Source organism: Aphelocoma coerulescens, chromosome 1A (genome assembly GCF_041296385.1).
Source record: "Aphelocoma coerulescens isolate FSJ_1873_10779 chromosome 1A, UR_Acoe_1.0, whole genome shotgun sequence".
NCBI lineage: Eukaryota > Metazoa > Chordata > Aves > Passeriformes > Corvidae > Aphelocoma > Aphelocoma coerulescens.
The window spans coordinates 36,512,039-36,528,945 of record NC_091014.1 but is presented as its reverse complement, the minus strand read 5'-3'; the positions used below and the strand labels follow the sequence as shown (position 1 = coordinate 36,528,945).

At 44.2% G+C, this 16,907-nt stretch overlaps 2 protein-coding genes across 2 annotated transcripts; one reads left to right on the top strand and one right to left on the bottom strand.

Moving 5' to 3' along the window:
- Positions 1-123: 123 nt before the first annotated feature.
- On the bottom strand, positions 124-9,927 carry LOC138101059 (cathepsin E-A-like). The gene is made up of 9 exons (XM_068998903.1): positions 9,791-9,927; positions 9,433-9,610; positions 7,299-7,416; positions 6,671-6,789; positions 5,966-6,165; positions 5,181-5,303; positions 4,122-4,266; positions 1,588-1,686; positions 124-1,495 (listed from the first exon to the last, which is right to left on the bottom strand). Exons 1-9 carry the CDS (start codon positions 9,844-9,846, stop codon positions 1,316-1,318), a joined length of 1,218 nt encoding a protein of 405 aa, XP_068855004.1. The 5' UTR covers positions 9,847-9,927; the 3' UTR covers positions 124-1,315.
- A 4,502-nt stretch (positions 9,928-14,429) lies between these two features.
- On the top strand, positions 14,430-16,108 carry LRRC10 (leucine rich repeat containing 10). The gene has a single exon (XM_068998892.1). It carries the CDS (start codon positions 14,495-14,497, stop codon positions 15,329-15,331), a length of 837 nt encoding a protein of 278 aa, XP_068854993.1. The 5' UTR covers positions 14,430-14,494; the 3' UTR covers positions 15,332-16,108.
- The last annotated feature ends 799 nt before the right edge of the window (positions 16,109-16,907 follow it).

Genomic DNA, 16,907 nt, shown 5'->3' with positions numbered 1-16,907 from the left:
TGGGACTGCAGACTTTTTTGGCTTTAGGAAGATACAAGCAGCCCAAACACACCAACACATCACATTTTCTTCCCTCCAGGACACAGAGCAATCTGAATTTCCACTTGGTTTTCCACCCTCAACTCCCCTTCCTCTCCAGCACTGGAACCACTGTAAAAAACATAAAATGTAACTGAAACAGTGCTAAGATCAAAGCAGATTTTGTTTGGTTAATTTTTATTTGTGTGTATGGGGGCAGTATGTTTAGCAATCCAAACAAATACTCCAATGGGCATAATTTCAGTGAAACTTTTGCCGAATCACCACAGCTACTACCTGTGGCTGTTTTGTTTGAAACTGCTGCCACTGCTGACAAGAACTGGCTGAGCAAGAGGCAGTAGATGTGTAGTGCTGGTGCATGGGTCCCACAACTCCTCCTCTGAGGAGAAACACTGTGGTATCTCTTTGCACGGGCTGCAGTCTGGGTTTTCTTATGTGAATAGATGCTGTTCCAGCTGCTCACAGTGCCGAGGGGCAGAGGAGTCAGGCGCTAATAGCAGCATGTGACCTAAGGCACGGATGTCAAATGCTGAGACCCAAAAGAAGAGAATTATCAAGGGATAATGAGCCCAAGGGAAAAAGCAGGTTTGAGAGACTGCTGAGACCCAAAAGAGGAGAATTATCAAGGGATAATGAGCCCAAGGGAAAAAGCAGATTTGAGAGACGGTGTAAGGAGCAGGAAATTGTGCAAGGAACAGTAGTCGAAATTAGTCACCCCACAGGCATCAGTCAAATTCCCTTTTATATAAGCTGGTTGGAGCAAGCTAATTTAAAGAGAATTTCCATGGCACTCAGGAAACAAAGTTGAACAAGACCCAAACCATGGAAAATAGTGACGAAAAGGAAATCTGTAGGAAATGAGGTGGAAACTAGCACGCAAGAAGAAAAAAAAAGGATAGCCAGACCAGACAGGACTAGGATTAGTTTTGCCCAGTAATAGCTGCTATCTTGTTAGCCTGGCACAGTGCAGCATTTTTATTCTTCCTGATCTTTTGCAAATCTGAGTGCTGAGCTGTTCTGCTGCTTTATCCTGGGAGCTGTAGTGTCCGTGAGTTACTCAGGAAAAATTGTTTCTCCGTTGTAAACATATAGATATTTAACCAAACTATATAATCTGGGACAAGGATCACTGCAAAGTCCTTAAAACCTGGACGGAGACAACACAATGTGCATTTGGGTCCAGAGTTTCAGTAAAAGCTCTTCTTCACACATGTGTTGAAGATCATTACATTAACATTTGAGTAAAGACAGAATAAATGCTATTCTGTCTTTATGCTCAGTGGTAATCCTTCCTGTGAACAGCTTTTGCAAATCCCACTCTGTCATTCCCACGGTCAAAAATGCAGTAAAATGCAGACATGAAGACATCTCCTAAAATCCAGAGCGAGCCAGTGCGAGTGGGGATGTCGAGAGACTGAAAGCCGCTCATGCAGAAGGTTTGGTCATCAATAGACTCCTGGAAGAGAAAGCACGTGTCCCTGCAGCAGCCTGCTCCCTCCCCAGCTCAGGGAGTAGGGAACAGGGAGCGGGGAAGCTGCGGATATGCACCTTTATGATGTACTGCTCCGCTGTCAGCTTGTACTCGCGGTGTCCGATCGCGAAGCTTATGTGAGGCAAGCTCGACAATCTTCTGCAGTCTACGAGAAACTGGACACGATGCACTGACTGAGACAGGATCGCTTTGTCTTTCTTTAAGTATTGCCCTTTGAGTTCAAGGCTTTTGGAGTAGGTAATAGTGAATTTACTACAGAGAAACAGCATCGGGCTGACTAACAGCCTAACACTGCCCCCCAGCTTTCCAGCTCCTGTACTCGGTCAAACCAGCCCAGCAGCCCAGACCACTGTACCCTAGGGACCCAGGGCTGATGAAAATCCTTGCAAGTCCCAAAAGGAAGGAGGCGAAGGGGGCTCTGATATCCTCCCTGTGCAACTCAAAGGCAAAACTAAGTGTGAGAGCCCCAGCGAGCCTACATCAGCAAGGTCTGCGGAGCAAAAGTCCTCCAGTGCTCCGACCTTGACAGGGTCTTAGAGGGAGCTGCTCCAGCCACAGAGGGAGCACCCTATGGCAGTTCACCCCAGGTCCTCCCATAATACCATCACTTTAGGGGAAAAACAGCTAGTGAGGAATACAGCACTTTATGCTTATACTTTGCCCTGGAGTGGGATTTAAAGAGTAGAAGGACTAAACTCTGGCATGGTCATTAATTTCCATAAATAATACATTCAGTTACAGTAACAGAGAAGATAATTTCCTGTCCTTTCTAGTTATTTCATGGAACAACTGGTGTGTGAAATGGCATTGCAGAATGCTCAAAGTCCCAGAAGAATCTCTGCTGTAAACTGTATAGTGTTTAAAGCCATTGTTTTAGAGGCTTCCCAGAAGGAAGAATCTGCTTTTTGCTGTTTTTCAATCTGTTTTATGAAAACATAACCCTACATCTTGTGTACGCTTACCAGCTGTCATACCATTAGAACAAAACAAACCAGGGGATACAGAGGACAAGGGTAAAAAAAGCCAGTAAAATGATTTGTAGGATACCAGAAGCGAGATATAATTCTTTTACATAGCTATTACAGAATAGTACATCCAGAACAAATCAATCCTTGCTGAAAAGAGATGAAAATTCTGGTAAAATCCTGGATGGATACAGTCACTTTTACTGGGATAAATTTGAGCTGATATGTGCAGTCTGTCTTTGATTGCTAAAAATCAATCATAGAAAGTCTTATTTTCAGGCTGCTTTCTTGCAGAATCTGAGATGCCAGCTGAGTGTTCTTACATCAGCACTAGCATATATGAACTTACACAGCAATGACCCATTCCTTGTTTGTATTGGGCTAGTATAAACACATTGGAAATATGTCTTTTATCTATATTCATTAGCATGAACCGTTATAAAATCAACTTGTTATCAAAGCAGACTCTGTGGCTTGTATCTAAAAATTTGAACAAAATCAAGATTAAAGGTTTAATTGAGAAAGAATCAGGAGCCTAAGGAGTTACAGATGTCACTCCAAGCCCTCCTCTTACAAATGAAAGTGGATCAAGAGTCCACATTTGTCTTTGCTCCTTGTCCAGTGCACTGGGCACTTGTAATACTCTTAATTTTCTTCCAAGAGTGGTTTTGGGTCAGGATAAAGACAAATTAGTTAGAACATGGTGCTAATAACACCAAGGTCGTGGTTTTGATCCCTGTAGGAGCCATTCACCTGAGAGCTGGACTTGATGATCCTTGTTGGTCCCTTCCAATTCAGAATATTCTGTGAAATGCAAAGTTAACAAAAGCCATACACAGCAGCTTTCCTTGGGCACCAGAGCTGTGTAACGTGCTAGTGACCTGTGGGAGTCACCCAAGGACCAGCAATAAGGCACGCTAGAAATAAGCTGATCTTTCCCTGGAGGCAGGGACAGGAAAGAGTGGTGAGGTGTGTCTGCAAGGGAGACGAAGGAGACAGCAGCAGGGAGGAAAGGAAAACGAGCAAGGGATCAGAGGAATAAGGTTCAGGAGGAAGAGTAAGAGACAGCAAGCTTTGTCCTGTACCCTCTGACTCATCTGCAAGGAGACAGAATTGTGAGTGACACTCATGTGCCTCCTTCCCAGGAGCTCTGGCACAACACCAACTGCTCCACTGCAAGCTGACAGTGAGAGGTCCTGTCAGTGAAGCCACTGTGGGGTGGTCAAAAAAATACCATTCCCTTTCCATTTGATGCTGACATAGCTGGCCATCAGCACCAAATCCCTCCTGGCCTGGGAGAGCAACAGCTAGAGCTGGGGACCTTGAAAATCCTCTGAGCTTCCAAAAGAAAATTCTCTCTCATGCAGAGTACAGATCGATTCCTCAAACAGATGTGCCCATTATTTCCTTACACACCAGTATAGAAGAGGAGGTGAACATTTGGGAGGACAGCTGGGGTGAGGCATATAGGTCAAAAGCAGCTTGGCTCAGAGTTCAGTGCTGTCCTGGAAACAAGGCTTTCACTGGCACCTGTCTAAGCAATCATTTCAGTTATTTTCCAGCTCTTTGCATCAAATACCAGTTTCTCTTCCTCTCTAGCTGTTTTCTGGCTGCACAGTTTTTACCTCTCCAGTATTTGATGGACTTGCCCCAATATATTCCTGCAATCGCCTGATTTGTGAAGAGGGGCCGGTGATAAGAGAAGTGCCCGAGTCTACGATGGCTTCGCAGCCATGGGAGCAAAACACCACCCGGCCCTGGATCTTTATACTGCAAGTAAACAAAACAGCAGCTTTAAGCAAACAGCATATACACTGTGACTGAAACACCATATTATTGTTAGCTAAAGTACCAGAGTACTGACCAAAGTTAATCCCAGACAACAAGTGACAGGACAAGAGGAAATGGCCTCAAGTTGCACCAGGGTAGATTAAGATTGGATATTAGGAAAAATTTCTTCACAGAAAGGGTTGTAAAGCATTGGAACAGGCTGCCCAGGAAAGTGGTAGGGTCACCATCCTTGGAAGTGTCCAAAAGATGTGTGAATGTGGCACTTGAGGACATGGTTTAGTGGTATACTTGGTGGTGGTGCTGGGTTTACAGTTGTACTCAGTGATCATAAAGATCTTTTCCAACCCTAATGATTCTGTAATTCTATGATTAAAACTAGATGCCAAGCTTTGCTAAAGACAAGAATGTCTGTGGACCCACTTTTCTCTCTCAGGTCTCCTACAGCTCTAATCATGTGCTTCCTGCTTATGAATTTGTCCTCATCCCCAGGTATGTGTTCTCACGAATTTAGGCAGAGTGCTAGAGGTGGGACAAAGGAACACTGGCTACTTTGACCAAAGTTAGCAGGACCAATGAGAACAGGACCCAGAGCTGGATTCCATTCCTGGGTGCCTTAACCTCTTAAATGAACAGTCCACCAAGACTCAACTTGACCACTGGTGCTTCATATTAAAACACACTAATGTGCTCTCCCAGAAATGAGCTACCCACATCACAGCAGATTTAGAGAACTAACAAACCCCAGTCTCATCCTGGAGAACCCCTCTTTGAGAGGCACGGAGGTACAACACTGCAGCTGAGTCCTCCTGCACCCGTGTCACCAGATGTTTCTTTCTCTGGGAGTTTACCTAAGGAGGTGAATTCCACCAGGTTTTTTATATATGCATACATACTTGTTCATGTGTATTTGCCAGTAGCTTTTCTCAGTGACTGGGACCCAGTGGATTGAACCTTTGTAGAGAGAATGGTCTATTCCCCCCAGAATCAACTCACCACCATTCTCGGTGTCATCTCCTCTGAAAGAAGAAAACAGTTTAACACAGACATGGGAGTGTGCCAGCAGGCACCAGTGAGATTACACTTAAAAAGCACAAGACAAATCACAGCCCTTTCTAGATTCAGATATGGGTGGCTGAAAGGGATTGTTCCTAAATTATAACTGTATATGCCCCAACTCAGACCCTCCAAAAAACCTCTGAGAAGACTTACTGTAGACACCAAGGTGGGCATCAGGAGCAGGCTGAGACAGTTGCTACTCTCAGCTAAGAATAAACACAAGTGAAATAGGTGGAGTTGCAGCTAGGTCCAGATTAGAGAACAGTATTTTTCTGAATTGTGGTTATTTGGGTGTAGCACAGCATTTCTGTTCATCTCCATGGGCCAGAGGGAAACCTCTGGCAATAGACATGGCAAGTCTGAGCTGGGAACTTTTCTTTTCTTTATGACCAGCTCCAACAAGAATAAATCTCTGTCCAAAAAGTCATGGTCCTCCCCATAACATTTTTTCTTTTCATGCCATACTCTTCAATGTCAAATTGAAAACAAAAAAAATAACAAAAAGAATCAAAAAAAGGGGGACATTTTCTAGGGTTGAAGCTTTATACAGATGCACAGTTGTTTCTATCAACTGTTGAAAGAGATTTACTTCTTTTTTGGCAGTGTCATTTTAAAGACAGACCTTTTCAGATAGAAAGAGAAGACCGGCTCCTCTACCAGGTTCTGGTTCATGATGCTGTCAAACACGGGCAGAGCATTGCCCACTGCTAAGGAGGGGTAGCCTAAGCCCAGTACACCATCAAAGTGGGCAAGGATAAAAGTTGTTCCTGGCTCAAACACCGACTCGCCGAAGTCCTGTCCCTTGATGGAGATGTTACTTATCTGTTTGGTAAACAAACAAAGCAAATAACAATCAAGCAAAGAACAACCACAACTGAAAGTAATGACACCGTCAATATCAAGAAATTAGCCATATTTCTGATCCATATCAATGGATTCATTCAGTTTAAAAAGCCTCAGTATCTTTGTGTGACTTGCATCAATATAGCACATGCCCATTTGGCAGGTAGGCTCCACTGATTCCTTAAAATTATTTATTACAGAATTATATTTAGTAGCCATAATTACATGGCTGCTTGTTCATAAGCCCAGGATAGGATCCAAGAAGACAAGCAGAAATGAAAAATAAAATCTGAGGCATTTGCGTTGGTAGCCCAAAGAGGTGTGGGTGTTGGAGCAGCACCCACACCTCTCAGAACCTGGCTTGGTGGGACCTCACCCTGCCCTTGCCTAAATGAGGCAAGGTTTTCCAGGACAAGGACAGTATCTGAACTGCCCTGAAAACAGCTGATGTGGAGGCTGACAACCATTTTAGGTGGGCACTCACCTGCAGTGTGTCTTTGCCAGCAATGCCCAGAAGCTGTCCTGAGCCGTACTGCAGGGAGAAGGCTTCCCCTCCGTGCTCATATGAATCTGACTTGAAGGACTTAAATTTCTGGTGCACCCCTACACAAAAAAAATGACATCTCTACACTGAGGGGAGGTCCTGGCATTGCACCCACTCCTCAATGTGGAACCAGATGAGATGTAGGAGAGCCAGATTTTTGCTTCTCTCATGAGAAAAGTGTTGAAGAAGATCTGCAGGTGCCTCAGTTCCCCTTCAGGCATGCCAGTTTTTCTGTACCTGAGAGGTAATTTTGCCTTTTAAAGAAAAATTAGAACAAAAATGGAAATTTCCACCTCTGTTGGTAGGTCTCACAGGTCTGTTGTCATGCCTTTTACCTCATGGTGCAGAGGGACTCTGGGCAGCTGCAGCCGGCGCCTGCCCTGGCTGCAGCGTGACATGAGGGACAGAGACAGAGGAGCAAACTGGGGAGAGGAGAGCGGCCCTAAGGGATGCTCCAAATCCTCGCCTTGCAGATCCCTGCTGCAGACAAGCCTCTTGGGAAAGGAGAAGTGGGCAAGGTCTCTGGACCCAAGACACGAGAGGCATCAGGGAGAATAACATTTCTTACTGCAGGCCTCGCTGATGCAATAAGCGGAAGGGACCCAGAAGTTGGAGGAGCCAGTGTCGAACACGACGGTGAACCTCTGGGGCGGTGTCCCGACGCTCACAACCCCGTAGTACTGCGCCTGCGGGAGGAACAACCCGCTCAGCCCCGGGGCAGCCTCCAGCCAGCTATTCCTGAGGAAGAGGCCTGCTGGGGAGCACCACACAGCACTTCCTCAGGGGGTTCTGTGCAATTCCATTTAAAAGTAAACGCACACCACACAAAGTGTGTCTGGTTCCAGTGGCTCCAGGCAGCAGGTTTCACTTCAGCTGAATGCACAACGGTGTGGCATTTTGAAAGCGTTTTAAGCAAACGTTCCGTTGGGTTCCCTATGGAGTCAACAAACCCACTTTCACTGGCTTCAGAGGTGGCAAGGCCATCTCCAAGATGAAACTCTCACATGACCACACAGTCTTTCAGGCTGTTCCTTACTGATGTCAATAAAAAATCAGCGTTACAAAGTCAGCATGACCTGCCTCTGCCAGCTTCAGAGGGTTCCAACTGGTGGCACAAACACTGTCACATGTGGCTGCCCTTTTTCCTTTGTAATTATCAGGTATTATAGCAAGTCAAAAAGTATTGTGTTGCACAAACTGTTCCTGATGTACTGGACAAAGTTCATCCAGCAGATGAAGAAACTACTGACCATCCCTGGATACTGAGATAATCTGTGAACACGTGAATGCTGGAGTGAAGTGCTTATCCACATCCCATATACAAGTGTCTAAGTGCTCCTATCTGGCCCTGGAAGAGCACTTCAGCATTAAGAGGCCTATTTTTAGGAAGAGGCATTTCTGGAATTCAACCACAGATAAAGAAGCAATAGCTAGTGCCAAACTTTGTTCAGCACTACAAGTATTTGAATATGTACCTTCAAGTGCATACTTGTTAATTAATACACTGACATTTCTGACCCCAGAATTTACTGTCTGAGATACTCTTGAGAATGCAAGCAAGCATGCCATTTAAGAAAATATCCAGTTGTACAGTAGGATTCTATTTCTTCCTGCATTAAACAAACCTAAGAGAGGTTCGTTTAAAAAAAAAAAAATCCAAAAAACATACAACCAGAAAACCCACATACACACTGCAATAAAACCTCCAGACACACTGCAATGAAACCATTCCTGGTGCTACCTGAATATGATGGGGAAGTGTGTTTTGCTTTGTTGTTTTGAGATTTATACCTCTTTGAAATAAGCTTTAAAGCAGGTTGAAATGCTTCAGTATCCTTTGTTTTTCTTCACATACTTATTTCTTCATGGCCCTCAAGTATCAGTAAGCGCTTGTTGAATGAATTTGGCCTTCCCTTCAATTCTGTTCCCTGTTCAGATGAAGACTTCACAACATTTCTGCAGCTTAGTTTTCTTTGAGATAAGCATAGCAGAAGAACCAAATAAAACAAAAATCAGAGACCATCCAAATGGACAAAATTCTAAACCCAGGAAAGACACCTTACAAAATGTTAGACCTGCTGACTTGCCTGTCTGAGATCCAGTGAAATTAATATTTTTCCTTTTTCAGTTTAGATGGTAAATCCGCCCAGGTCAGTCTCCAATATTTAATACACAAAAGACTCCAGAGATAAAAGCAGAAAAAAAACCCCTCTACTTAGGTCTTTGTTATCACTGATTTGTGGCTCCACCTGATCAAATAAATGAGATTTGGAGGATTTTTTTATAACACAGAAGCATCCATGTGTCTGGTAAATAGAATATGACTAAATGAAGTAATCAGATTCTGCTATGAAAAACTCTATGCTTCCCCAAGACTGATACAGGCAAAACTCCCATATTTCCTTGGGGACTCAATGGAATCCAACACAGACCTATATAAAAATAAAACTTGTCACAGGACTACCACTGCTACTCTACATCAGCTTTCTACCCAGGTCCCATGCTATCCTAGATCAAGACATGCTCTATTTGCAGATTTCAACCTGGTTTTTTATGATCTAATATTTGTAGCATAAAGCAACAAGATACCTCAAGCCCTATAATTTCATTGACAGAATAGATTTGAAATGTGCTGGGAAAAAAAAACCTGCCTTCAATAGAACGATGAGTCCTAATGATTGCATTACCAAAACTGTACTTACATTCATGTAATCATACAGCCTTTCTGAAGCAGCTCCTACTGATAAAGCAATATCTGCAGGGAAACAATGCAGATACCTCCGGGCAAAAACATCAGGGTGGTGATTCCTCCAAAATTCCTCTAATTCTCCCTTTTCCTTCAGCTGTTTCTTGATAGATTTGAATCGAATCAAGGGGATTCTATGCAGATAAAATAAACACACAAAAAAATAACAGACTCTCCTTTCTAGAACTGTCATATACTCTTTTTTTTTTTTTAAAAAAAGGTTTCTTTTTTGAGACCTCGAGTAGCAACAAGCACAGGTCACCCCATGAAGCCAGCTGAGATGTGTGCCAGCCAAGCCAGACATGTTTTCTTACCGTTCCACAGCCACGATGAATGGGATGTAAACCACAGCCAACAGTATTGCCCTCATGGCTCCAAGCGGTTCAGAGTCTAATGACACTCCTTTGCTCAGAAGTCCCTTTTTTATGGCCCGTTGTCAGCTGAGGGTCGTTTGCCAGGTCAATCAATCGCAGGAGGTCAGTGCTTTGGCAGAAAAGGGATTAATTTACTCTCAGACTAACCGCTGGTTTGTGCAAATAGTGGTGTCCAGAGGAGCTACTCAGGCACAGATAACCAGGGCACAGTCTAGACCAAATAGACATTTCACTAACAATCCTAAATGTCTTTTACATAAATACAATATATGGGGTGAGCTTGGCTCCTGTTAGCATGAGAAAGAGGAAGCAGTCCAAGGACTTGCTGCTTTTCAAGTTGCTTTGGTGAGATGTTGCTCAGAAGTGTTCAATACAGAGAAAGAGGACATTATAACCATTTCCCTTTTGCATGGAGACATTTCAGCAGGGCTGAGCAGACAGACATTTGATGGGCTTGTGACAAGTCACCCCCTGACAGCTGAAGTTTAATTCCCTATTTATGGGAGAGCTCCAGTCTGAACATAAATGTGACTGCCACCCCATAAAATGGATCTTTAAAGTAAAAAACACAACAGTACAATACTGCAACACACAGTAAAAAACAGCAATAATTTTGCACACATTTCAGCAAGACATTTGGAAGAGCTCTTTTGGATTTATTTTCCTGCAAGTTTCCTGAGGTTAGTGGCTCCCACCACTGCCTGACACTTGGGTTCAAGTCAAGTCTGCAGAGAAATAATGGTGTCAAAAAGAGGCTGATTTGGCAGAGCACAACCCCAAAACCATCAGCTGCCCAGGAGGAAGCTGAGCACTGAGTCTGCAATTTACTTACAAGACTTTTTGAATCTTTCCTCTGCGCAAGGAAGCGCACGAAGCAACCACATACTGCAGCCTAGCATATATTAAAGCTAACTTTGAATAATCAGCCATTTTTGTTCAAAAGGCTATGGTAGGATTTTGGGAAAAGAGCAACCACGTTTTTTCCTTGCAACACACCACTTGTTTAAAATAAACTGCTCACTATGCAAAAGTGAACTGGAACTAAGTAATCCTCTCAAAAGAGAGCAGATGTGCAACAGCACAGCAAGGAAAGAATGTCAAAGGACATGGAGGTGGCAGGAGTCATCATCATCTGCCCTAGTAGCAATGTCAAGAAAAAACAGCTGAAAAACCCAAACACACAGCATTTGTGAGCCAAGAAGGGGTCTAAATGCCTGTCACAGACTTTAAATAAATGCAAAGCAAACGAAAATTGTTCCTTTAAGTCACTTCCCTTGCTATGTCAAAGTGATTGAGGAGGGGCATGAGAGCCTTAAAATCAGTAAGTTTAGAGCTCTATTTATTAGTTTCTAGGGATTTTGAAGTACATCGTTTGCTTTTGCCAGCGTACCTCCAAAATTGTAAGGGCTAAAAAAACTCAGCAAAGACTGAGTCTGGTGCCATCACACAGCTGCAGGCAGAGTTTTGGATCTGAAAAAGCACCAGCATCTCTATTATAATATGTTGTTTCAAAAAATAATAGAATCTCAAAAATGTATCTTCTATATTGATTTTTATTTTATTATTATTTTTTTCAATTATCTAGCTCTGAGTAATATTCCACATTTCTCCTGGACTCAGGTATTTTACACAAGTTATCAGTGAATGATCACATTTTCTGTCCCAGAGTCATCCCAGCCACGGAGCTGCAGTAGCTGGGTGCTGGAAATGAGAATGGTGAGCAAAATGTGGTCATATGCGAACTTCTAGAAAGCAAAGGCATTTCTCAAGGAGCCTCCACCTGTCATCTGATGCACAGCAGAGCAGATGTCATGTCCTTGGGTAGGGCAGTGTCACTTTGACAAGAGCAAGACAATGTCTGTGCTGAGTGCCTTTATCACTTGAACTTTTCCTCAAATGCTACAAATGTTTCTGGGAAGTCGCTAATGTTCGTGTTGGAGGGCACCACGATAACTTTGAAGACATAGTGGCTTTCAAAACACTGCCTGGGTCTACTGTGGGGACTGCCTTTGCCTTGGTGACTCCACTGAGTGGCTGATTCTCAGAAAGAACATGATTGTTAATTTTATTGCAAGTGTAGTCCTTTATTAATCCACACACAAAGATTATTCTTTCCCAAGTTCTCTGATTTCACACTATGTTCCAAGCAGACATTAATTTAGCTAACAGAGGTACAAAATGCGGCAACAAAAGGTCATCGTGACTTTTTTTGATAAGCTGGAATAATGATTAAACTACAATGCAGAGCATACCTAAGAAATAGTTATCTGCAGCTTAAAAGTTCCATTAAGTAGAAATAATTCAAGTAGAAAAAAAATACATCCGTATCTGTATCCACAGATGCAAAGTACTTCGCAAAGTTATTTGTCTACATATGGATTATTGAGGAAAAATATGCCTAAACTAAATCATTAATATATTCTTACCTATGCTCTTATGTTGTTATGATTAGTAGGTTATCTGAAAAGATTTGTCTAAAAGACAAGGCTTTGCTGTGGATGCACATTCATTATTGATTATGTCAAATGTATTTGGTTTTCCACACCTGTAGCCTACAGTGCGTTAAGGGGAGGGACCCTTGCCTTCAGAAGGTGCCACGGTTGTTTAGAAATGAAAAACAAATACAACAACCTGCTGACACATTCCCCACAGTGGTCCTCTGACAGGACACAGAGTGTCAAAGCAGAAAGAAGTGTCTAGAGGGAGATGCTCATGCAGTGCAAACCGGCCTCTTGCTGCTGGGGTGCCATGCACAGCACGTCCTGCCATCAGAGAGGGAACTTTCAGGCCTTCTATTCCACAGCACCACCACAGATGACTGTGACATTATCTTTGTTCTCCAGGCTTGATACTCTGCCCAGCTTCTCCATCCAAACCCTATTTTATGGCACTCAGGTCTCAGCACTCACTGTTCTCCGTCCTGTTGGAACACTGGTTCCCAGGTGTGCCCTGTTGTTCTCCTCCCAGAGGAAAGCCCTCCATACATTTCATAGCATCACTGCTGCATGGCACAGCCACTCATCTTGTGGGGAAAAGGCTCATAAACATCCTATAGCCTATACCAAACTGATAGCTAGTGATAGTAGAGAGCTCTGTATTACCAGATTTGTCCAGAAATCTATAGGCCCCTTTAAGTGGTGCCTTTTCCTCAATCTTCTGTTTGCTCAGCCTGTTGTTTTTCAAGAGCATATGCCTCTCAGCAGTCATGGATTTTGGTAGTATATCACCTAATACCCCGAAGCCAATTGCTGATTGTTCAAAGAAAGTATTCTCCCTAAATTATGGTAGAGTGTGGAAAATGACAGCAATGAGCTGTAGCTATCAAAGCAAAGAGCCAGGTGATGAAAAGGTTCTTTTACCTTAAAACACTCTGCCAGCTTTAACATCCAAAGTTCATGGTAGAGCCGTGGCCAACACACAGGCAGGACAATCAGAGAATGGGTTGGGTTAGAAGGAATCCTAAAGATCATGTAGTTCCAACCCCCCTGCCATGGGCAGGGATACATATGAGTCCCCAGGAAAGCTTGAAATAGCAGCAGCTCAACAAGTCAAACTATGCAGAGGTTCCCTATACATGGGAATGCTCCTGGAAATTAGAACTGAATAGCAAAATGGGTCTTGATGAGAGGAGAACAGTTTATACTGTCACATCTAAATAGCCGTAACTTTGCAACACTGGATTTCTGTCACTCATAACAAGTGAGAATCTTGATGGAATTAAATCCATGGGAGTTTCTTAAGAGGTTTTGGTACAGATACGGGAACTGCAGTAGCACAGTTGGAAGGTGAATGGAGAACAGCCTTGGCAGTTTGTGATAGCACATTACATTGGGATTCAGACAAGGAGTAAAACATAATGTAATGAAAAAGGCCCTATGGACAAGAAGTAAAACATATTGTAATGAAAAAGGCCCTACACAGTCAAGAGTGCCAGAGGCTATAATAAATACCATTAAACTAGGAATATAAATAGTAGAATGGCTCAAGATAGCAATTTGCCAAGTATTTGTGTTAAAGCTTTATAATAGGTATTGGGTGGCAAGTTACACTCTGAAGTCCAAGTATTTGGCACCTTTCAAAATACATCCTGAAAGTGCCACTCGTCTTGAAAGTCAAGTCTTGACAGTTATTTTAAATCACTATTTGATTATATCTGACATTTCTGCTGAAAGTTTCATGAAAGTTAAACATCTGAGCTTAAAAATTTGGTCTGCTGTGGTGTTTAGTTTCCCAAGCCCATCCCTGCTGCCTGCATTGGCTACACAGACAGCGCGGCTGCAAGCAAGAGGTGAGGGGCTGGGGCACTGGCGTGACCCTGATTTTGTTTGGGGCAAAATCAGAGAACATTTACAGTGTGCAAGAAGAGGCAAGAAGGAATGTTTTTGGGAGGGGTGAGCGAGTGGGAGTGTGAGTGAGAGAGGGAGACCTGGGCCCTGAATCGCCCTGTCTATAATCCCCATCACCAAACACTCATTCAGTTATCAGAAACATTTCAGAGCCCTTGAGATTAAAGGCTGGTGCCATGTAAACAGAGCCTTATATTGGGAAGAACGAGTTACCAACAGGCCAGTGCGCAGCAGGAGAAGAACAAGGCAGGCCTCTCCGTCCCTCGCAGTGCCGGCCATCCCAAAACAAAATCCCGAGATGGGCAACAGTCTGAAAGCCATTGTTGCTTTTGTGCCCTCTAACAAGTGCCAGAAGTACCTCCTAGAAGACCTAGAAGAGATGCCAGTGGATAAAATGGTGGATCTGAGTGGCAGGCAGATGAGGCAGCTGCCTGTGCATATTTGCTCTTTTAGGGAACTGGTTAAGCTGTACCTGAGTGACAACAACCTTAACCATCTGCCCCCTGAGCTGGAGCAGCTGCAAAACCTGCAGATCTTGGCACTGGACTTCAACAACTTCAAAGTACTGCCCCTAGTTGTGTGCACGCTGAAGCAGCTGTGCATCCTCTACCTGGGCAACAACAAGCTCTGCAGCCTGCCCCTCGAGCTCCGACTCCTGCAGAACCTCAAGACCCTCTGGATCGAGTCCAACTGCCTGCAGTACCTGCCCGAAGTGGTGTGTGAGCTCAGCCTGCTCAAGACCCTGCATGCCGGCTCCAACGCCCTGCGCACGCTCCCTCCCCAGCTGCAGTGCCTGCAGGAGCTGCGCACCATCTGGCTGTCAGGAAACCTGCTGTCCGAGTTCCCTCCCGTGCTCCTGGACATGCCCTTCCTGGAGGTGATCGACGTGGATCGCAATTCCATCCGGTTCTTCCCCAGCCTAGCTCACCTCCCTGGCCTGAAGCTGGTGATCTACGACCACAACCCCTGCAGGAACGCACCCAAAGTGGCCAAAGGGGTGCGCAGGGTGGGGAGATGGTCAGAGGAGACCCCTGAGCCCCGCAAGCGATCCGGGGCGGTGATAGAAATCACGCTTGATGAGAAACCATTGCTACCTCCTGCCGCCAAGACCGAGCCAGAAGCTGAGCCCTGCTGATGCTTAACTGCCCCTTTTGCCAAGGTGGTAGTGCACTCACGCCACTGCCCAACCTCTACCTCTCCCTTGCTTGCTGGTGTCCAGGGATCACACCACCTGGCAGTCATCAGGAGTATGTGCACCAGCTTGGAGATAATGTGACAGCAAAACTCTTGTACAGACCCATCTTGTACCTGTCTTTGTGCAGCACCCAGCACTCTTCCTAGAACAGACTTCTTCCCTTTCCCCCTCCCCCCATGCTGGGACCACTCAGAGTTCACAGCAGAGATGAAGACTCAGTCTAGATGTTTTCTGTGGGTAGATTGCATGGAGCACATACGGAGTTGCTGCTCTTCACCTGTGGGCTCACTCTTCTCCCTTCCACCTTGCTGAGGTGTCCCAGCTCAGCTGGAAGCTACTGTTCAAGATGGTCACTGCTGAGACCCACAGCTCTAAAGCAACCCACAGCATTTGTCTCAAATTACTCATCTGAAATGCAGCAATACTTTGAAGGTTTCCCTGTCTGACGCATGGGAAGTGGTAGCAGAGTCCTGGCTGCACTTCCAAGGAAACAGCATGTATGTACAGGGGGCTCTCCTCCTTTGCTGCTGCCTTCTTCCTGAAAAATTTGTTGGTACTGTTTCAGTACTGCCAAAAAGCATTTCAAATGATGGTGAGGAAAGCTGTAGGCTTTACTGCTGTGTTTTGTTACTGACAACACTGCCTCTAAGGGCAGCTGTACGGGACAAGTTTTCATGCAGGAGCAAAGAAAATAAAAAGCCTAACTAAAAAGGAAAAGCTACAAGAATTGCAAAGGTAAACTTGCATGAATAAAATCCAGGGCTGTGAGCCTGTCACTACAGGCTTGCACATAATCTGAAGGTGAGGCAAACTTTACTCAACTGATTTCAGCTGCGTATTTCTCAAAGCTTACAGCTTGGACCAGCACAGATCTCCCTAAAAATGCCTTTTTTTAAGCTTTGCTTTAATTGAGTAACAGAAATCTGCCTCAAAGTGACATTTTAAACTTTAGACTCCATAGCATGGTTGAATTAGGTGAAAGACAGCTGTTTTAAAAGGGTGGAGAGCCGTGGTGGCACACTCTCCTAGTAGAACTGTCTCAGCAGTGCAGCCTGCAGAAGCAGCAGTTGACTTCCCAGAAAAGGTTTGATTCCATGCCAGTTCATGACTGCTTAATGTCATCTACATGCTTGAAAAATTATCTGGGAATATATAGACTCTGCTAGCACGTGTTGTCTTGTTAAATGAAGTCCAAATTTGAATCTGGCTGGCACCCATGTAGTGTGCTACTAGTCAAATTAAAGTATACTAGCATCTTGCCAAGTTAAACCATCCGTCTTTGGAACTAACAGCAAATTCTTTATCTAGTCTTGTTCAAACAATTTCTTCCTACAAAAAGGAAAGTAGGACAAAGCTTTTTTAATATCCAAGGTCAACGTTTTATATCCCATAAAACTGAGCTGGTACTGTCTTTAGCTGAGGGGATGGGGAAGAGTGTACTTTCACTTGCTCAGCAGTGGTTTGTGTTTCACTCAGCTCTCTCCAGTCCCGTCACTTCTGGAGAGCTGAAGAGTCT